Source organism: Salvelinus fontinalis, chromosome 17 (genome assembly GCF_029448725.1).
Source record: "Salvelinus fontinalis isolate EN_2023a chromosome 17, ASM2944872v1, whole genome shotgun sequence".
NCBI classification, from domain to species: Eukaryota; Metazoa; Chordata; class Actinopteri; order Salmoniformes; family Salmonidae; genus Salvelinus; species Salvelinus fontinalis.
This window is the reverse complement of record NC_074681.1, coordinates 12,862,951-12,886,391: the sequence shown is the minus strand read 5'-3', so window position 1 is coordinate 12,886,391 and position 23,441 is coordinate 12,862,951. Positions and strand designations below refer to the sequence as shown.

The 23,441-nt window shown below is 45.1% G+C and overlaps 1 protein-coding gene across 1 annotated transcript in view; it reads left to right on the top strand.

Annotated features, from left to right (window-relative positions):
• LOC129813715 (arf-GAP with GTPase, ANK repeat and PH domain-containing protein 3-like) overlaps positions 1–23,441 on the top strand; it is a gene marked incomplete at its 5' end in the record, with an annotated part of 106,786 nt that overhangs the window by 45,186 nt on the left and 38,159 nt on the right. Inside the window, 1 exon segment of the mRNA XM_055866166.1 lies at positions 6,312–6,473. Coding sequence (XP_055722141.1) covers positions 6,312–6,473 — 162 coding nt within the window.

Genomic DNA, 23,441 nt, shown 5'->3' with positions numbered 1-23,441 from the left:
GTGTAGCACTTACCGTGAAATGTTTACTCACAAGTCTTTAACTAATAATGCAGTTCAAGAAATAGAGTTAAGAAAATATTTACTAAATAAACTAAAGTAAAAAAATATATAAAAAGTAACACAATAAAATAACAATAATGAGGCTATAGACAGGGGGTACCGGTACCGAGTCAATGTGCGGGGATAAAGGTTAGTCGAGGTAATCTGTACATGTAGGTAGGGGTAAAGTGACTATGCATAGATAATAAACAGCGAGTAACAGCAGTGTAAAAACAAAGGGTGGTGTGTCAATGTAAATAGTCCGGTGGCCATTTGATGAATTGTTCAGCAGTCTTATGGCTTGGCGGTTGAAGCTGTTAAGGAGCCTTTTGGACTTGGCGCTTCGGTACCGCTTGCCATGCGGTAGCAGAGAGAACGTTCTATGACTTGGGTGACTGGAGTCTATGACAATTTTTTGCCTTCGTCTGACACCGTATATAGGTCCTGTATGGCAGGAGGCTTGGCCCCAGTGTTGTACTGGGCCGTACGCACTACCCTCTGTAGCACCTTACAGTCGGATGCCGAGCAGATGCCATACCAGACGGTGATGCAACGGGTCAGGATGCTCTTGATGGTGCAGCTGTTGAACTTTTTGAGAAAATGGCTACCCATGCCAAATCTTTTCAGTCTCCTGAGGTAGAGAGGCGTGCCCTCTTCACGAATGTCTTGATGTGTTTGGACCATGTTAGTTTGTTGGTGATGTGGACACCAAGGAACTTTAATCTCTCAATCTGCTCCACTACAGCCCCGTCGATGTGAATGGGGGCGTGTTCGGACCTCCTTTTCCTGTAGTCCACAATCAGCTCCTTTGTCTTGCTCACGTTGAGGGAGAGGTTGTTGTCCTGGCACCACACTGCCAGGTCTCTGACCTCCCTATAGGCTGTCTAATCATTGTCAGTGATCAGGCACTGTTGTGTCGTCAGTAAACTTAATGGTGGTGTTGGAGTCGTGCTTGGCCACGCAGTCGTGGGCGAACAGGGAGTACAGGAGGGGACTGAGCACGCACTCCTGAGGGGCCCCCGTGTTGAGAATCAGCGTGGCAGATGTGTTGTTGCCTACCCTTACCACCTGGGGGTGGCCCATCAGGAAGTCCAGGACACAGTTGCAGAGGGAGGTGTTTAGTCCCAGGGTCCTTAGCTTAGGGATGAGCTTTGTGGGCACTATGGTGTTGAACGCTGAGCTGTAGTCAATGAACAGCATTCTCACATAGGTGTTCCTTTTGTCCAGGTGAAAGATATGATCCCTTATTGATGTCACTTGTTAAATCCACTTCAATCAGTGTAGATGAAGGGGAGGAGACCGGTTAAAGAAGGATTTTTTTGAGGCATTGATTGTGTATGTGTGTCATTCAGAGAGTGAATGAGAAAGCCAAAAGATGGTAGTAGGTGCCAGGTACACCAGTTTGAGTGTGTCAAGAACCATTACACTGCCGGATTTTTCACACTCAACCGTTTCTGTGTATATCAAGAATGGTCCACCACCCAAATTACATCCAGCCAACTTGACACAACAGTGGGAAGCATTGGAGTCAAAATGGGTCAGCATCCCTGTGGAATGCTTTCGACACCTTGTAGAGTCCATCCCCCGGCAAATTGAGGCTGTTCTGAGGGCAAACGGGGGTGCAACACAATGCTGGGAAGATGTTCCTAATGTGTTGTACACTCAGTATATACACTATATATACAAAAGTATGTGGACCCTTTAAATTAGTGGATGCGGCTATTTCAGCCACACCTGTTGCTGACAGGTGTTTAAAATCGAGCACACAGCCATGCAATCTCCATAGCCAACATGGGCAGTAGAATGGCCTTATTGAGGAGCTCAGTGACTTTCAACGTGGTACCGTCATAGGATGACACCTTTCCAACCAGTCAGTTCGTCAAATCTCTGCCCTGCCAGAGCTGCCCCGGTCAACTGGTAATGTCTAGGAGCAACAACGGCTCAGCCGCAAAGTGGTAGGCAACACAATCTCACAGAATGGGACCACAGAGTGCTGAAGAGTGTAACAATTTACTTTCCTCGTTTGCAGCACTCACTACTGAGTTCCAAATTATCTCTGGAAGCAACGTCGACACAAGAACTGTTCTTCGGGAGCTTCATGAAATGGGTTTCCACGGCCAAGCAGCCGCACGCAAGCCTAAGATCACCATGCACAATGCCAAGTGTCGGCTGGTATGGTGTAAAGCTCACCACCATTGGACTCTTGAGTAGTGGAAACGCGTTCTTTGGAGTGATGAATCACGCTTCACCATCTGGCAGTCCGACGGACGAATCTGGTGGATGTCAGGAGAACGCTACCTGCCCCAGTACATAGTGACAATTGTAAAGTTTGGTGGAGGAGGAATAATGGTCTGGGGTTGTTTTTCATGGTTCGGAATAGGCCCCTTAGTTCCAGTAAGGTAGCAACGTCCATAGCGAGGTCCATACAGAAATGGTTTGTCAAGATCGCTGCCGTAGAACTTGACTGGCCTGCACAGAGCCCTTACCTCAACCCCATTGAACACCTTTGAGATGAATTGGAACGCAGACTCTGAGCCAGGCCTAATCGCCCAACATCAGTGCCTGACCTCACTAATGCTCTTGTGGCTGAATGGAAGCAGGTCCCAACAGCAATGTTCCAACATCTATTGGAAAGCCTTCCCAGAAGAGTGGAGGCTGTTATAGCAGCAAAGGGGGGAGCAACTCCTTATAAATGGCCATGATTTTTTTAATGAGTTGTTCAACGAGCAGGTGTCCACATACTTTTGGTCATGTAGTGTATCTACACACAATTACCAAATTGTGTTACATTCTTTTGTAATGCTACTGCATGACTCCAATGGTAAGGAGTTACTTTAGCTTCACTATAGATGTAGAAGTACTTTCGATGTACAATAGCTGAACAGATATAGTCTGGTTTATTCACAATGTCCATTCCACTTACACTTTGGCAGTTACCATCTTTCACCTACTCAGTCAGTGTTAGAAAAAGAAATAGCGATGACAAGCCTGAGCCACAGAAAAAGAACAAAGAAGGTACAGTATGTCTTCTCTTCACCCTAGTCTTATTAATTAGCCACCAAGCGGAAGCAAACTGATAGATACATGGAGGGACTAGCTGAACATGTCCAACAAGAAACCTTCATATTCATTTTCTGTTGCAAAACGTCTTGCTACGGTGTGCCCTAATGTATACAACCCATGTTTTGGGTGCAGGCGGAGCAGAGGATCATGGGTCATGTTCCACAACATTAGGGGCAGAAAATTGATAATTAGAAGTGTTTATGAGACGACGGGTCCCCAAAGGGGAGCTCTCCACTCTCACCTCAAGCCACATTAAACAAATGCTGCCTGTCATCGTCGAGAGGAGGACAAGGTTGGAGGGTTCGGGACCCTTCTCCGTTCCCTTCTTCTCCGCTCCGAGCTGCCATACAGAGCTGTGCTGGCGGGACAGACACTGGGGTAGAGGTAGAGAGGGAGGGGGTGTAGAGGGAGGAGGGGAGGGGAGAAGGTACTCTGTGGACCCCTGTGCCCCCAGCTGTCTGCACCCAGCTAATGACTGGTCTCGGGGGCTTTTGTGGGAGAAGCAGGGAAATTGAAACAGACGCCCCGACACGCCACGCCACGGCTACATGTGTGGCTTTACCTCTGTGCTGCCATTCAAAACCAACCGGTGAGGAGAGGAGAGAAGGAGGGAGGGAACTAGGGTTCTGGTAGGCTAGGCCAGTACTAAGCATCACAAATTCACTATATGCTTATTGATCTTGCGGCGTCCATTAAGTTTCGATAATCAATAGCCTTTTTTTGTATCTCCTATATAAATGTGTCCACATTTGACTGTTAATAGCTAGGTTTGCATCCATTTTGACAACGATTTGCATACGAATATTCAAAAATCTGTGGAAAAAAAACATATGCACATTTTTCCACCAGAGGTGTTTCCATCAAACTGACTTGTTGCTGATAAAAGCTGTGTGTGATGACGTAGTGAACATAAAGCACTTTTACGCTTAGGTTTCCATGTACTGAATAAAAAAACGAGCTAATGTGTTTCCATCGTATTTTCAACTCTACCGATAGATTTGTCACAAAAACTGTTGCGATAGATAGCATACTTGCCCAATCTCATCTTGGTGCATGCTCTCTAGACAACCGTTCGCTGATAAAGTGGACAGGGAGGATTATATGATGACATATGGATAAGAGCAAGATCATTTTTATTTGATCATTGGCAGCCAAGCAACAATCACCCTGGATATTTTTGGGAAATTTGCTTGAAGCTCATCACCATGCACTTAACCACCATAAGTTAAGTTTTCATCTGCCTAAAAACTCAGCATGTTTTTCCACGTCGTGGTGGTAGTAGAACTTAACATATCATCGCGTGACTCCAAGTTTACTTTGACATGATGGTTATTATTAAAAAATGTACGCATAAATGCATTTCCACTGGAATTGTCACAATCTATTTTACAGACCAACAAATGATCACCCAGTCTAGCGTATTTTGTTTTATTAACATTAGGACATTTTACTGACAAATTTGCGGTTTCAATTAAGCCTGTCGTGAGTTTTATTTATGCGTCAGGTAATTCATCCACATGAAATGGTTAGATGATGTCACGTTCTGACCTTTATTTTCCTTTGTTTTGTCTTTAGTTAGTTTGGTCAGGGCGTGAGTTGGGGTGGGCAGTCTATGTTATGTGTTTCTATGTTTAGGTTTGTCAATTGGCCTGATATGGTTCTCAATCAGAGACAGGTGTTTTGCATTGTCTCTGATTGGGAACCATATTTAGGTTGCCTGTTTTCACTGTTGGTTTGTGCGTGTTTGTTTCCTGTGTCTGTGTTCATGCCACATGGGACTGTTTCGGTTAGGTTACTTTGTTATTTTGTATTTTTTGTCGTGTTCAGTGGATTATATTAAAACATGGACACTTACCACTCTGTGCTTTGGTCCGATCATTCTTCCACCACAGACGATCGTTACAGATGAAAACCTGCTTATTCATGTGAAATAAGATAAACATATGCATTCCACTACGAGTGTACAAAATATGTATGGTTCCTTTTAAAAATCTAAATTATAATGTTGTTCTGATAAATCCAACAGCATTTATACATACCGCATTAACAGATGTACGCCTATAGTGTGTTGGCTCCTATATTTTTATGCCCACGCTCCAACCAGGCTGCCTGGGGCCTTTAAAGAGCTCCAGTCTCCTCCACTTAAGCATCCTCCACCTCCTGCTGAGCCCATCCCACATCCCACTCCTCCATCCAACATAGCCCCATCTCCCGTAAGGTAATGACCAAATTAGGCCTAACAACTGATGTTGTACACTAGTGGCTAATGGCACAGCCAGCGACAGTGGCGGCATTAGAGTATGTGCAACAACAACGGCAATAATCCCTGATATGAGCCCCCTTCCTTCTTGTCCTACCGCCCTCCGCTCCTGATGCCTGGGGCTGGGACGGTGCGGAGGGAGAGGAAAATGAATGGAGTTTGCCACACTACAATGAACTTCTGATGGGAGACAATGGAGGAGGCTGCCTGCTCTCCACACGGGGTGGCAGAAGGAGAGCAATATGGGGCCCATGGACTGGCCATCGCTGCCTCTCACCGCCCCCCAAGGCTCTTGGCCCCCATCTCTCCTCTCCCCAGATTCATAATGGCATCCTGAGGGGGAGAGGGAAAGTGATGTCAAATGTCAGGAGACCAGAAAGATGGCAAGTTGACCCCCCCACCCGTACCCACTCCTCCATCTTTTCAGCCCTCTATGTCCTCTTTGCCCAACAGTGGTGCAGGTTAAATATCACATTTATGAAATCACTTAGGCAACCAGAAACAAAGCTGGTTCTTAGTCCCTTGTCACTCACGGACAGTCATCTAGAGAGCTTGGCCTGGGGCTAACCTAACTAACCATTTGTTTGCTGAGCTGCCCCCATACCCGTCTGTTCTTCCTTCATCCGCTCTAAAGTCACAGCAGTACAGATACTTTTGGACCGCTAGTATCTCAGTTTTGGGTTGGCATCTTTTTTATTGCGATTACTTTGCATTCATTTTGTTGGTATCAGGGTATGAATTACCACTGTATGGTGTTTTTTATATTATGGTACATCATCACTAGTCAATATCTCGTGATTCATATCCTTCTGTCTTTCCCTTCTAAACTTGCAAATGTAGTGTGTTTCTGTGTGTGTTTACACAGTATTAAACATCTTGTACATAGCATGTCAAAAAGTACAGTTGATCGTGATATCTTTTACTGATCAGTGTTTCTCTCTTTCTCCAGCCAACGGGATGGCCGAGCCCCTGACCTGCAGCTCTGGGGTGGGCAGTGCCACCAGTCCTAAGCAGGAGCCTCCCCCCTCGCCTCACGCCAACCGCAAGAGACACAGACGGAAAAAGAGCACAGGCATCACCAAGCCAGACGGACCGTCTACAGGCAACGAAGGTAAGTCAGGAGTTAACACAGGAGTTATAAAAGACGCTCCTTCTGCAAACTCGTCAAAACAGTCTGCAACAATGCATAAACATTTAAAACAGTCTGAAATGGCAACATGTTCTGAAACTGCAACAAAAACAAACAAGTGCAAACATAGTAAATCTGGTTAGCGTACTGGACTCCAGTGCATGTCCATGTATAGCCTCCCTTATTCTTCCCATCTAGCCATAGTGTGAAGAACCAACCGCCCTGAGCTCCAGAAGCTGTGGATCTCCTCTTCTCCACTCAGCAATGGAGTGGCAGCCAACCTTCTGCTCAATTAATAATGATTATCCAGCCTGATGATGAATGGACAGCTCTAATTGGATGGCATTGTGAAACACAGACTCCTGTCTCTAAGGCCATAAAACTGATGTCACTGGAGCCAGAGATGATCAATCAACATGATTGATACGCTGCATATCGACAGCATTGGCACCGACGCCCCCTTAATGACCCTTAGTATTTATAATCATTACACTTTTACCATGGTGTCGCTGACAGACCTCCTAGTTTGAATGAGACTGCCTTCTAGTTTGAATGAGACCACTGACCACATCGTTTCAAGCATAGATCACAAGCACCGGGGGTAAGTGTTGTTGTTGATATGTTGGTACACTAGTTTCAATGGCAAAGGTAGGTGAGTGAGTTCATTGTGTTTCTCTATCTGGTCTCTTTCGGCCAACTTGGATAATTCTTACCCCTGTTTTCCGTAGGAGTATTGATTTGACAGTATATAACATGTAGGCCGTATTCACATCACCATGATTGTGCCCTCATTTGTTCCTAAGTAAGCTTGCCCATAATGCCCTATACTGAATCTAATTCTCTCTTGCATTCCAAGAAAGAATTTAGACCTTAATGGACCAGCATTGTCAGAATCACTCCAATAACGGTTTTAGGGGCTTGAATGAGTGATGGCTAACATTAGGGGGCTGGGTGGATTCCCTCTGACACATTGCATTGAGGGCAATATGAGTTAGCCCATCTCAACATCATTCTCAACCTTTTGTTCTGTCCCATATAGCTTGAAATCAAAAATTAGTCCACATGTCCACATTAAAATGACAAACTTTATGCTCTAGTTTTGGATAAGTGATCGTGTGGTGTCAATGGATGTGAATGGACATCAGCATGTGGTGGTGTCAATGGATGTGAATGGAAGTCAGCATGTGGTGGTGTCAATGGATGTGAATGGAAGTCAGCATGTGGTGGTGTCAATGGATGTGAATGGAAGTCAGCATGTGGTGTCAATGGAAGTGAATGGAAGTCAGCATGTGGTGTCAATGGAAGTGAATGGACGTCAGCATGTGGTGGTGTCAATGGATGTGAATGGAAGTCAGCATGTGGTGTCAATGGATGTGAATGAAAGTCAGCATGTGGTGGTGTCAATGGATGTGAATGGAAGTCAGCATGTGGTGTCAATGGATGTGAATGGAAGTCAGCATGTTGTGTCAATGGATGTGAATGGAAGTCAGCATGTAGTGGTGTCAATGGAAGTGAATGGACGTCAGCATGTGGTGGTGTCAATGGATGTGAATGGAAGTCAGCATGTGGTGTCAATGGAAGTGAATGGAAGTCAGCATGTGGTGTCAATGGATGTGAATGGAAGTCAGCATGTGGTGGTGTCAATGGATGTGAATGGAAGTCAGCATGTGGTGTCAATGGAAGTGAATGGACGTTAGCATGTGGTGGTGTCAATGGATGTCAATGGAAGTCAGCATGTGGTGTCAATGGATGTTAATGGAAGTCAGCATGTGGTGGTGTCAATGGATGTGAATGGAAGTCAGCATGTGGTGTCAATGGAAGTGAATGGACGTCAGCATGTGGTGGTGTCAATGGAAGTGAATGGATGTCAGCATGTGGTGTCAATGGATGTGAATGGAAGTCAGCATGTGGTGGTGTCAATGGATGTGAATGGAAGTCAGCATGTGGTGTCAATGGATGTGAATGAAAGTCAGCATGTAGTGGTGTCGATGGAATGGAATGGAAGTCAGCATGTGGTGTCGATGGAATGGAATGGAAGTCAGCATGTGGTGGTGTCAATGGATGTGAATGGAAGTCAGCATGTGGTGTCGATGGAATGGAATGGAAGTCAGCATGTGGTGGTGTCAATGGATGTGAATGGAAGTCAGCATGTGGTGTCGATGGAATGGAATGGAAGTCAGCATGTAGTGGTGTCGATGGAATGGAATGGAAGTCAGCATGTAGTGGTGTCGATGGAATGGAATGGAAGTCAGCATGTGGTGTCGATGGAATGGAATGGAAGTCAGCATGTAGTGGTGTCGATGGAATGGAATGGAAGTCAGCATGTAGTGGTGTCGATGGAATGGAATGGAAGTCAGCATGTAGTGGTGTCGATGGAATGGAATGGAAGTCAGCATGTAGTGGTGTCGATGGCATGGAATGGAAGTCAGCATGTAGTGGTGTCGATGGCATGGAATGGAAGTCAGCATGTGGTGTCAATGGAAACATGTGGATTCAGAAAGTTTTACTCTTTGTTTTAATATACAATCGTGGCCAAAAGTTTTGAGAATGACACAAATATTAATTTTCACAAAGTCTGCTGCCTCAGTTTGTATGATGGCAATTTGCATATACTCCATAATGTTATGAAGAGTGATCAGATTAATTGCAATTCATTGCAAAATCCCTCTTTGCCAAGCAAATGAACTGAATCCCCCAAAAACATTTCCACTGCATTTCAGCCCTGCCACAAAAGGACTAGCTGACATCATATCAGTGATTCTCTCGTTAACACAGGTATGAGTATTGACGAGGACAAGGCTGGAGATCACTCTGTCATGCTGATTGAGTTCGAATAACAGACTGGAAGCTTCAAAAGGAGGGTGGTGCTTGGAATCATTGCTCTGCCTCTGTCAATCATGGTTACCTGCAAGGAAACACGTGCCGTCATCATTGCTTTCAACAAAAAGGGCTTCACAGGCAAGGATATTGCTGCCAGTAAGATTGCACCTAAATCAACCATTTATCGGATCATCAAGAACTTCAAGGAGAGCGGTTCAATTGTTGTGAAGAAGGCTTCAGGGCACCCAAGAAAGTCCAGCAAGCGCCAGGACCGTCTCCTAAAGTTGATTCAGCGGCGGGATTCGGGGCACCACCAGTATAGAGCTTGCTCAGGAATGGCAGCAGGCAGGTGTGAGTGCATCTCCAGGCAGGTGTGAGTGCATCTGCACGCACAGTGAGGCGAAGACTTTTGGAGGATGGCCTGGTGTCAAGAAGGGCAGCAAAGAAGCCACTTCTCTCCAGGAAAATCATCAGGGACAGACTGATATTCTGCAAAGGTACAGGGATTGGACTGCTGAGGACTGGGGTAAAGTCATTTTCTCTGATGAATCCCCTTTCCGATTGTTTGGGAAATCCGGAAAAAAGCTTGTCCGGAGAAGACAAGGTGAGCGCTACCATCAGTCCTGTGTCATGCCAACAGTAAAGCATCCTGAGACCATTCATGTGTGGGGTTGCTTCTCAGCCAAGGGAGTGGGCTCACTCACAATTTTGCCTAAGAACATAGCCATGAATAAAGAATGGTACCAACACATCCAGGAACAGTTTGGTGACGAACATTGCCTTTTCCAGCATGATGGAGCACCTTGCCATAAGGCAAAAGTGATAACTAAGTGGCTCGGGAAACAAAACATCAATATTTTGGGTCCATGGCCAGGAAACTCCCCAGACCTTAATCCCATTGAGAACGTGTGGTCAATCCTCAAGAGGCGGGTGGACAAACAAAACCCCACAAATTCTGACATTCTCCAAGCATTGATTATGCAAGAATGGGCTGCCGGATGTGGCCCAGAAGTTAATTGACAGCATGCCAGTGCGGATTGCAGAGGTCTTGAAAAAGAAGGGTCAACACTGCAAATATTGACTCTGCATCAACTTCATGTAATTGTCTATAAAAGCCTTTGACACTAATGAAAAGCTTGTAATTATACTTCAGTATTCCATAGTAATATCTGACAAAATATCTAAAGACACTGAAGCGGCAAACTTTGTGAAAATTAATATTTGTGTCATTCTCAAAACTACAAGATCTTCAGTTTTTTAGCAATTTCTTGCATGGAATAGCCTTTATTCCTCAGAACAAGAATAGACTGACGAGTTTCAGAAGAAAGTTCTTTGTTTCTGCCCATTTTGAGCCTGTAATCGAACCCACAAATGCTGATGTTCTAGATACTCAACTAGTCTAAAGAAGACCAGTTTTATTGCTTCTTTAATCAGCACAACAGTTTTCAACTGTGCTAACATAAGGGTTTTCTAATGATCAATTAGCTATTTAAAATTATAAACTTGGATTAGCTAACACAACGTGCCATTGGAACACAGGAGTTACGGCTGATGATAATGAGCCTCTGTACACCTATGTAGGTATTCCATAAAAAATCGTCAGTTTCCAGCTACAATAGTAATTTACAACATTACATTTTACATTTACATTTTAGTCATTTAGCAGACGCTCTTATCCAGAGCGACTTACAGTAGTGTGCATACATTTTTATTACATTTTACATACTGAGACAAGGATATCCCTACCGGCCAAACCCTCCCTAACCCGGACGACGCTATGCCAATTGTGCGTCGCCCCACGGACCTCCCGGTTGCGGCCGGCTGCGACAGAGCCTGGGCGCGAAACCAGCCCAGCCTAGCAATGTCTACATTGTATTTCTGATCAATTTGATGTTATTTTAATGGACAAAAAAATGCTTTTATTTCAATAACAAGGACATTTCTAAGTGACCCAAACTTTTGAACGGTAGCATGTGTATATATATAGAGATTTTTTTTTACCTCTCTTCTGAGATTTTCTATTAGCTTCAGATTGTCTGTTCTACTGAACGCTTATGGAATACAGACATATTGCTTAAATATCGGAATCACTCAAGTGTTGGGTGCAGGTTGTGTCTCTTGAAAGAAGGGGAGAGGGAGGGAGAGGTTGGATCCTTGAATAAATTGCTATCAGTTTATCTCATTTACTGGGCAATCAGAGCCCTGGAATGCAGGTCGAAATTGAGTTTTAGTTGTTGTGAAGCGTCATAAATCAAAGGAGTGTGAGCTTTTTAAGGTGATCAATCGTTTTAGTCAATATGGGAAGAACAGGTTGTGTAAAGGGTTCTTGAGAAACTGTTGCTACTGTGAAGTCTTGTCTGTAGCCAAGGAGATATCTTAGCCAGGCAGTTATGTTTAGAAATTAGTGGGGCCAGGGAAGTATTCCTGACCACATGACCTACCCAGGAAAACCTCTGGATCCTAGTTATAGACTTCAACTTGGGTCAAGAGTTTTTCCTGGGCAGATCATGTGGTCAGGAAAAAATGTTGCTCCCTACATACCATGCGTCCTAATTCCATTCCTTATTGCTTATTGCTTAAGAGTCTAAGCCGCTTATGTCTAAGCTGACATATGGCATTGTTTTAAGATGGTCATGGATAATTTAGCTATTTGATTTTGAATTGTAGGACCACTTTAGGTATCAAAAAAGTGTATTAAAATGGTTTGATAAAATATTGAATTTGGCCTTTACTACTATAGCCCATATAAATGCATTGAATAACACATTCATAAATTGCGAAAAATACTGTCAAAAAATGAATCTTAAGGAATACGTTTTTGGAGTGATTGTCCTATATCTAGGAGATATAGAAAGCTCAGGTAAATCTTTTTTTGGACACATATTTAAGCCTTTTTTGGGGATAGGCACAATACTACCTCCATACTTCCATAAAATGTTTTAACCAGGACCAGTTACCTTCAGACAAGTCCCATGACACTTGTGGGGGACGTAGAGCAAAACGGACACCACCATCATGTTCGTTCGGACGCTACAGATGTTTTTATATGAAGACCGGTTTTCGGGATGTCTCATGGTCTGACAAACACCGCTGTAGCTTGGCCACTTTCCACCGCAGATGAGGAAGGGTGGCATAGCGGATGTGGTGGCTTTTGATGGGGATTTTTTTATTATGTTACTTAGATTACAGCACTCACTACTGTAAGTTACTCTTGATAAGAGTGTCTGCTAAATGACAAAAATATCAAATGTTTATTTTGGGCCATTTTAGTCAGGGAAGTCAATTTAGCAGTCTGACTCTTGATTGAAAGTCACCTTAACTTCCTTTGTTAGTCGAGAACAGTTCCAGTGGCATATAGTAGAGGCAGGACATGCAGAGTGAATTCTTTCCACCATGTCAACTGCGTGTCCACTATACGCTTTCCTCATAGGAAGTGCACAACAGTTACAGCCCCTATTATCCCATTGCACTGCCAGAGCCGTGTGCAGTGTAATGAACTTCTCATGTGCTTAAAGAATGATGCAGGATGCATGGCGACACAACTGACAGCCTCTTAATGTGTTTCTCAGCAGCGGCCCGGCGTCGGGGCTCTTGGTACGAGCTGCTCGCACACCACCCACATGATGCCCGCCTTTAAAACCCACTGGAAAATCGATGGGCGATAAAGTGTTGTGTTCTGGGGGAGGCCCTTCTGATTACTACAGACTGTCAGGCTTCATTAATGTATTTCTCTTTTAAAAGAAGGAAAGTGTATCAAATGTTCATTGTTTGATATGCGGGGTTTAGCGTATTCAGTGGAAAGAGGCAACAGACAGGCAGAGATGAAGGGATGGAGAGCAAAAGAGGGGGAAGAAATGAGGAGAGAAGAAGAGAGGGGGTTTAGATCCTTCACAGTTTTATAGATGAGGACATTTGATCTTGTCAGGGGGACAGCAGTGAGGTTTTAAGTTGTAGAGAAAAATGATTAGACACAAATTATTTTGTCTAATAATTAAAAAAATTTCATGTTTACCAGTTACACTTATGCCATGCCATGTTCTGTCAGTTGCATTTATGGCAGATTTGTATTCACAGGTAGCCTTGTTATAAACTGCAGCTAGATGTGAGTCGGTTGAAAATGAGTTGGCTTGAAACCAGAGATGTTCATTGCAAATGACTACTCTTCTTTGAGTTGGTGTTCAGAAGCTACCTTGATGTGTAGATAGCATTGTTCTATCATTCCACAGAGAATAATCATCCACCTTCAACTGACGTTAACCCAGTAACACCTTTTACTGCTTATCCTAGCCCTGACCCTAAGAGTGGTAACCCAGAGTCCTCCGCTCTACCTCAGTGTGTTAGGGGTTATATTAGGGATGGGCATTTTAAATAATTTAGTAATTTAATATCATTATTTTTTTTCTCGCATATCCGGATAATCGAAAAACATGGATTGTTTTTACTTTCTTTAAACTTGGACACTTGTTTGCTGCGCTGCCTTAGCGACTCGGGAGAGACGGTAAGTGTTGAAGCAGGGCGGGGGATGGCCAAGGGCCGGTGGTGTATGTGAAACAGGAGGGAGAGAGAGAAAGTAGCCACTGACTCGCTAGGTCAGAGTTCCCCAACTGGCGACTGTAAAACACTAGGAAATCAGTTCCAAGTGATTTTCATTTTAGAAATCTGTTTCCACACATAATAGAGAGATGTGAATTTATACAAATAATAATAATTGATTGGATTTATAAAGCCTTTTTTTACTAACTGAGGTACTCAATGCGCTTTACATAGTAGGAGGAAACTCACCTCATCCACCATCAATGTGTAGCACCCACCTCAGTGATGCACGACAACCATTTTTGGGCAAGAATGCTCACCACAGATCAGCTGTCAGGTGGAGAGGTGAGGAGTGATATACCAATCAGAAATGAGGGGGATGATTAGGTGGCCATGATGGAATGTGAGCATTTACAGTTGTAAGAAAAGGTTTGTGAACCTTTTGGAATGACCTGAATTTCAGCATTGATCACTCATAAAAATGTGGTCTGATCTTCATCTAAGTCACAATAGTAGACAAACACAATCTGACTAAACTAATAACACACAAACAGTTGAACTTTTCACATGTTTATTTAAGACATTGAGTAATCATTCACAGTGCAGGCTGGAAAAAGTAAGTGAACCTCTGTGTTAACGACTTCTCCAAAAGCTATTTGGAGTCAGGTGTTTCAATTAAGGAGATGAGATTGGAGGGTTGCACAGGTGCCCTGCCCTTTAAATAAAGGCACACAAAGTCTGGTTACTGACAAATCTGTTCTTCGCCTTAATCGACACCCATGTCATCAGCGCCCAGTTGTTGTTGGGGGTTAACTGCCTTGCTCAAGGGCAGAATGGCAAATTTGTCCACCTTGTCGGCTCGGGGATTTGATCCAGCTACCATTTGGTTACTGGCCCAACGCTCTTAACTGCTAGTGTCAACAACAACAAGCTACACGTGTGAAACCTGTGTAGGCTATATTACCCCAAAAAAATGTTTTACCTTTATTTAACTAGGTAAGTCAGTTAAGATCAAATTCTTATTTACAATGACAGCCTAGGAACAGTGGGTTAACTACCTTGTTCAGGGGCAGAACAACAGATTTTTACCTTGTCAGCTCGGGGATTCGATCTAGCAACCTTTAGGTTACTGGTCCAACGCACTAGTCACTAGGCTACATGCCGCCTATGATATGTTTTTTTTTATGGGACGCACATCATAATAACATCATTCAAGAGTTTGTTGTTGTATTATATTATGAATTTTAAATGGAATGGTATATCTGTGTGTAGCAATGTCACATAGATCATCGTATTAATTTGAGACAATGCCCTTTCATTGTTAATATAAGCCTATGACGCCTCCCGGGTGGCGCAGTGGTCTAGGACACTGCATTGCAGCGCTAGCTGTGCCACCAGAGATTCTGGTTTCGCGCCCAGGCTCTGTCGCAGCCGAGGTCCGTGGGGCGACGCACAATTGGCCTAGCGTCGTCCGGGTTAAGGAGGGTTTGGCCGGTAGGGCCCCATCGCGCACCTTGTCTCATCGCGCACCAGCGACTCCTGTGGCGGGCCGGGCGCAGTGCATGCTAACCAAGGTCGCCAGGTGCACAGTGTTTCCTCCGACACATTGGTGCGGCTGGCTTCCTGGTTGGAGGCGCGCTGTGTTAAGAAGCAGTGCTGCTTGGTTGGGTTGTGTTTCGGAGTACGCATGGCTTTCGACCTTCGTCTCTCCCGAGCCCGTACGGGAGTTGTAGCGATGAGACAAGATAGTAATTACTAACAATTGGATACCACGAAATTGGGGAGAAAAAGGGGGTAAAATAAATAAATACACCTATGATTTATTTTCTTCTAAAATATCAATACTCTCGTAAGTACACAACACTAAACAATACATTAATTGGACTATAGCGGTGACAAACGGTGCCCACAAACTGTTAGGGCCTACATAAAGCTGTCTCAACAGCAGAGTCCCAACACCTTACCACTGTTACACCTCAGTGGAGTCTTGTCTGCTAGCGAAAACAGTTGATTCAGCCACATTTACTGCCTTTAAAAAAGCTGATATGGCTGACTTGCTTAAACAAATGTGGTTTCTACTGACAATTGAGATGTACTAGCTATGGCATAAGGGGACGACGAGCGGATAAGAGGCAATTCGTAATTTCGATTTAGACATTAATGAGCGAGCTAGGACGGACGTAGTCAATATAACTATTTTTTTAGCACTTTTGAAATGTACAGTGACAGAATCCAGAACATGGGCCATTCTTACAGTATACTCCCTATACGCCAAGTCAGAACCGTAGGATAAATAAAGGGGGCATATAAGCAGACAATGAAGGCTAAATTATGAGGGGATAAGGGACCAAATTAATAGGGTGAGGCACATGGGCTACTAACAACATACACTAAGTATTACTTTCTTAGCTACAGTATACATATCTCCCTGGCATATTACATCATTTCTGCAGCAACATACAATACATTTTCAGACTCACCTTGTTATGCTGTGCTCACTTGAACAGAAAGGTGGCGTAAATAAATAAAAACCACCGGAATCAGAACAAACAATCAATGGGTACAAAACCGTGCACATGCACTTACAACAAACAATTCCAGACAAGGACATGGGGGGTACAGAGGGTTAAATACACAACATGTAATGATGGAATTGAAACCAGGTGTGTGGGAAGACGAGACAAAACAAATGGAAAATGAAAAGTGGATCGATGATGGCTGGAAGACCGGCGACGCCGACCGCCGCCCGAACAAGGAGAGGAATCAACTTCGGCGGAAGTTGTGACAGTAGCCCCCCCCCCCCGAGCCGCGCGCCGACACCGGCCTCGGGGACGACCCGGAGGGCGAGGCGCAGGGCGATCCGGACGAAGACGGTGGAACTCCTGCAGCATTGAAGGGTCCAACACGTCCTCGACCGGAACCCAGCACCTCTCCTCCGGACCGTACCCCTCCCAATCCACGAGATACAGAAGGCCACTCGCCCGACGCCTCAAATCCAGTATGGAGCGAACGGAGTACGCCGGGGCCCCCTCGATGTCCAGAAGAGGCGGAGGACCCGCACCTCAGACTCCTGGAGCAGGCCAGCCACCACCGGCCTCAGGAGAGACACATGGAACGAGGGGTTAATACGGTAATCGGGGGAAGCTGTAACCTATAACAAACCTCGTTCACTCTCCTCAGGACTTTAAATGGCCCCACAAACCGCGGACCCAGCTTCCGGCAGGGCAGGCGGAGGGGCAGGTTTCGGGTCGAGAGCAAGACCCGGTCCCCCGGTGCGAACACCGGGCCTCACTGCGGTGACGGTCTGTGTCCTTTTTTTGGCACAGCACGGCCTGCTGAAAGTGAACACGGGCAGATTCCCATGTCTCCTCCGCGCACCTGAAGCAGTCGTCCACCGCAGGAGCCTCGGTCTGACTCTGATGCCAAGGCGCCAGAACCGGCTGGTACCCCAGTACGCACTGGAAGGGAGAGAGGTTAGTGGAGGAGTGGTGAAGCGAGTTCTGTGCCACCTAGGGCACGAACGCCGCCCACTCCCACGGCCGGTCCTGGCAATAAGACTACAGAACCCTACCCACATCCTGGTTTACTCTCTCCACCTGCCCATTACTCTCGGGGTAAAACCCCGGAAGTAAGGCTGATCGAATCGCCCAGACGTTTCATGAACGCCTTCCAGACCCTAGACGTGAACTGGGGACCTCGATCAGACGCTATATCCTCAGGCACCCCGTAGTGCCGGAAGACGTGCGTAAACAAGGTCTCCACAGTCTGTAGGGCCGTAGGGAGACCGGCAGAGGGAGGAGACGACTGGACTTAGAGAACCGATCCACAATGACCAGGATCGCGGTGTTACCCTGTGAGGGGGGAGATCGGTACGAAAATCCACCGACAGGTAGCCCCCTCAAGCCAATGTCTCCACTCATTCAGAGCCTTTACGACAGCCAACAGCTCCCGGTCCCCCACGTCATAGTTTCGCTACTCCAGGCTGAGCTTCTTCGAGAAGAAGGCACAGGGGCGGAGCTTCGGTGGCGTACCCGAGCGCTGAGAGAGCACGGCTCCTATCCCAGCCTCGGACACATCCACCTCCACTATGAACGCCAAAGAGGGGTCCGGATGGGCCAGCACGGGAGCCGAGGTAAACAGAGCCCTCAGGTGACCAAAAGCCCTGTCCGCCTCAGCCGACCACTGCAAACTCACCGGGCCCCCCTTCAGCAGTGACGTAATGGGAGCCGCTACCTGACCAAAACCCGGATAAACCTCCGGTAGTAATTGGCAAACCCAAGAAACCGCTGCACCTCCTTTACCGTGGTGGGAGTCGGCCAATTACAATGCTGTCACTCTCCATCTCGTTAGTGATCTTCAGGTTGGAGCTCAAGAAACAGGCCTGAGTTCCCAACTTGGAATTCCCAGTTGGATGATCGTTCAAAACATATTTTCCCAGTCAGAGCTCGTTTTTCTCTGTGTTCCCAGAGATTTCCCAGTTCTGAGTTTCCAGTTGTTTTGAGCGCGGCAGAAGTCATGCTGGATTGACAGCATGGCTAATGTTAAATGTTTATCCTTTTAAGCTTGGAAAAGAGACCCTTAAACCTAGACCACACATCCACTCCACTGAATAGCCAGATTCCATCCAAACCACTCATTGTTGAATTTGCAATTTCCAACTTATAATGTTTATGTCCAATGGCCGATGAGCACCGATCCGTTTCATCTATAATTTCTCTTCATTTGCAAGTAGATTGTCAACTTGATTCATGATTTCAATTAACTCTGGCCACCGGTCGACGCTGGGCATATTGTGCGCCAACCTATGGGACTCCCAATCACAGCCAGATGTGATACAGCCTGGATTCGAACCAGGTACTATAGTGAGGCCTCTTGCACTGAGATGCAGTGCCTTAGACCGCTGCGCCACTCGGGAGTCCGATGATGACTGCTAGCTTGCTAACTAAGATTTTGAAAGTATGGTGTTGACATGATCAGTGCAATCAAAGCTACTGCAGATATAACGTGATTTTACATAATTTTATCTGTGGGCAATGACCTTGAGAATTCTTGGACTTGCACTTCTAATGTAACAGGTAGCCTAGTGGTTGGAGCGTTGGGCCAGTAACCGAAAGGTTGCTGGATCGAATCCCGAGCTGACAAGGTAAAAATCTGCCGTTCTGCTCCTGAGCAAGGCAGTTAACCCACTGTTCCCCGGGCACCATGGATGTCGATTAAGGCAGCCCCCCACACCTCTCTGATTCAGAGGGGTTGGGTTAAATGCAGAAGACACATTTCAGTTGAAGGCATTCAGTTGTACAACTGACTAGGTATCTGCCTTTCTATGGCAGCACCCAAGGCGCTTGAATTCTCGAGCTCTCCCCATATATTTTGCAGTGATGTAGTGTCCCCATGAGTGACAGAACACTAAGCCAATCACGGAACAATTAGAGAACATTACCGCTACTCTTCATATTTTCCTCTGACCGCCCCACCACCACAGAAAGCACTGAGCTAGGCTGAAATACCTGCCTTTTGAGACTCTGGGTTCGCGCCCAGGCTCTGTTGCAGCCGGCCGCGACCGGGAGGTTCGTGGGGCGACGCACAATTGGCCTAGCGTCGTCCGGGTTAGGGAGGGCTTGGCCGGTAGGGATATCCTTGTCTCATCGCGCACCAGCGACTCCTGTTGCGGGCCGGGCGCAGTGCGCGCTAACCAAGGGAGCCGGGTGCACGGTGTTTCCTCCGACACATTGGTACGGCTGGCTTCCGGGTTGGAGGCGCGCTGTGTTAAGAAGCTTGGTTGGGTTGTGTTTCGGAGGACGCATGGCTTTTGACCTTCGTCTCTCCCGAGCCCGAATGGGAGTTGTAGCGATGAGACAAGATAGTAATTACTAGCAATTGGATACCACGAAAATTGGGGAGAAAAGGGGGTAAAATTTGTAAAAAAATAACATGCAAAAGAAAATAAAGTAGATATTTTTTTAGCTAAAGAGGTGAGGCTCAAAACTCTGAATGGCGGGTCGCCACTGGTGCTGTAAGAGTTATATAGTATAAAGGGATATACCACAAAAGAGGGTGGTTAGTCGGGGTGGATGGGTGGGCGTATAATGCAAATGTTAAGCAACCCAAAGGTTGTGAGTTCAATTCTCATCTCAGACAACTTTAGCATTTTACCTAATTAGCAACTTTTCAACTACTTATTACTTTTTAACTACTTTGCAACTACTTAGCATGTTAGCTAAACCTAACCCTAGCCTTAACCCTTTTAGCTAACCCTTTATCTAACCCAAACCTTAACCCTTTTAGCTAACCCTAACCCTTTTAACTAACCCTTCACCTGACCCTAACCAGAGGAAGGTCCTAAAAAGTGTCAAAGACTCCAGCCACCCAAGTCATAGACTGTCCCCTCTGCTACCGCGCGGCAAGCGGTAACGGAGCGCCAAGACTTAGTCCAAAAGGCTCCTTAATAGCTTTTACCCCCAAGCCATAAGACTGCTGACCAATTAATCAAATGGCTACCCAGACTATTTACAATGGCTGCCCAGAATATTTGCATTGACCCCCTTTTTTTAACACTGCGGTTACTTGCTGTTTATTATCTATGCATAGTCACTTTACCCCTGCCTACATGTACATATTAACCCAAATACCTCGACTAACCTTTACCCCTGCACATTGACTCAGTACTGGTACCCCCTGTATATAGCCTCATTTTTGTTATTTTAATAGGTTACTTTTTTAACTTAAGTTATTTTGTAAATATTTTCTTAAAACTGCATTGTAAGTAAGAATTTCAGCGCATGTAACAAATCAAATTTGATTTGGTTAACGTCAACCTTTTAACATAATTCCTAAACTTAACCCTAACTCCTAGCCTAGCTAACTTTAGTGAACTAGCTAAAGTTAGCCATCTAGCTAGAATTTGTAACATACAGTGGGGCAAAAAAGTTTTTAGTCAGCCACCAATTGTGAAAGTTCTCCCACTTAAAAAGATGAGAGAGGCCTGTAATTTTCATCATAGGTACACTTCAACTATGACAGACAAAATGAGAAAAGAAAATCACATTGTAAGATTTTTAATGAATTTATTTGCAAATTATGGTGGAAAATAAGTATTTGGTCAATAACAAAAGTTTATCTCAATACTTTGTTATATACCCTTTGTTGGCAATGACAGAGGTCAAACGTTTTCTGTAAGTCTTCACAAGGTTTTCACACACTGTTGCTGGTATTTTGGCCCATTCCTCCATGCAGATCTCCTCTAGAGCAGTGATGTTTTGGGGCTGTTGCTGGGCAACATGGACTTTCAACTTCCTCCAAAGATTTTCTATGGGGTTGAGATCTGGAGACTGGCTAGGCCACTCCAGGACCTTGAAATACTTCTTACGAAGCCACTCCTTCGTTGCCCGGGCGGTGTGTTTGGGATCATTGTCATGCTGAAAGACCCAGCCACGTTTCATCTTCAATGCCCTTGCCGATGGAAGGAGATTGTCACTCAAAATCTCACGATACATGGCCCCATTCATCCTTTCCTTTACACGGATCAGTCGTCCTGGTACCTTTGCAGAAAAACAGCCCCAAAGCATGATGTTTCCACCCCCATTCTTCACAGTAGTTATGGTGTTCTTTGGATGCAACTCAGCATTCTTTGTCCTCCAAACACGACGAGTTGAGTTTTTACCAAAAAGTTATATTTTGGTTTCATCTGACCATATGACATTCTCCCAATCTTCTTCTGGATCATCCAAATGCTCTCTAGCAAACTTCAGACGGGCCTGGACATGTACTGGCTTAAGCAGGGGGACACGTCTGGCACTGCAGGATTTGAGTCCCTGGCGGTGTTACTGATGGTAGGCTTTGTTACTTTGGTCCCAGCTCTCTGCAGGTCATTCTCTAGGTCCCCCCGTGTGGTTCTGGGATTTTTGCTCACCGTTCTTGTGATCATTTTGACCCCACGGGGTGAGATCTTGCGTGGAGCCCCAGATCGAGGGAGATTATCAGTGGTCTTGTATGTCTTCCATTTCCTAATAATTGCTCCCACAGTTGATTTCTTCAAACCAAGCTGCTTACCTATTGCAGATTCAGTCTTCCCAGCCTGGTGCAGGTCTACAATTTTGTTTCTGGTGTCCTTTGACAGCTCTTTGGTCTTGGCCATAGTGGAGTTTGGAGTGTGACTGTTTGAGGTTGTGGACAGGTGTCTTTTATACTGATAAAGATTTCTGGCTCTAAGTTCAAACAGGTGCCATTAATACAGGTAACGAGTGGAGGACAGAGGAGCCTCTTAAAGAAGAAGTTACAGGTCTGTGAGAGCCAGAAATCTTGCTTGTTTGTAGGTGACCAAATACTTATTTTCCACCATAATTTGCAAATAAATTCATTAAAAATCCTACAACGTGATTTTCTGGATTTTTTTTTCTCATTTTGTCTGTCATAGTTGAAGTGTACCTATGATGAAAATTACAGGCCTCTCTCATCTTTTTAAGTGGGAGAACTTGCACAATTGGTGGCTGACTAAATACTTTTTTGCCCCACTGTATCATATATGTTTGCAAATTCTTAACATATTGTATGTTTTACAAATTCATAACATAATACGAATTGTAATTCGTAACACATCATATGAAGTGGGTGATGGACATCCAGATATTAATACATACCATACAGAACGTAACATACACGACATGACCAAAAGTTTGTGGATACCTGTTCGCCGAACATCTCATTCCAAAATCATGGGCACTAATAGGGTTGCTATAACAGCCTCCACTTATCTGGGAAGGCTTTCCACTAGATGTTATAACATTGCTACAGGGACTTAGCATTAGTGAAGTTGGGCACTGATGTTGGGCGATTAGTCCAATTCATCCCAAAGGTGTTCAAAGGGGTTGATGTCAGGGCTTTGTGCAGGCCAGTCAAGTTATTCCACACCGATCTCAACAAACCATTTCTTTTTGGACCTCGCTTTGTGCACAGGGGCATTGTCATTCTGAAACAGGAAAGAGCCTTCCTCAAACTGTTGCCACAAAGTTGGAAGCACAAAATCGTCTAGAATGTAATTGTATGCTATGGCTTTACTGGAACTAAGGGGCTTAGCCCAAACTATGAAAAACAGCTACAGACCATTATTACTCATCCACCAAAATTTACAGTTGGCACTATGCATTTGGGAAGGTAGCGTTCTTCTGCCATCTGCCAAACCCAAATTCGTCCGCCGGACTGCCAGATGGTGAAGCGTGATTCATCACTCCAGAGAACGCGTTTCCACTGCTCCAGAGTCCAATGGTGGTGAGCTTTACACCACTCCAGCCAACACTTGGCACTGGGCATGGTGATCTTAGGCTTGTATGCAGCTGCTCAGCCATGGAAAACCATTTCCATGAAGGCAGACGTTTTGCGTGTTCCCAACCGATTGTGTTTTTTTGTTTGTTTATTTGCGTTGTTTATAACTTATTTGTTTACATATTTTGTACATAATGTTGCTGCTACCGTCTCTTATGACCGAGAAGAACTTCTGAACATCAGGACTGCAATTACTCACCACGGACTGGCAGAATCCTTTTTTTCCTTTAATTAGTCTGACGAGCCCGACGCCAACAATATACTGCTTTCTCGGGAACA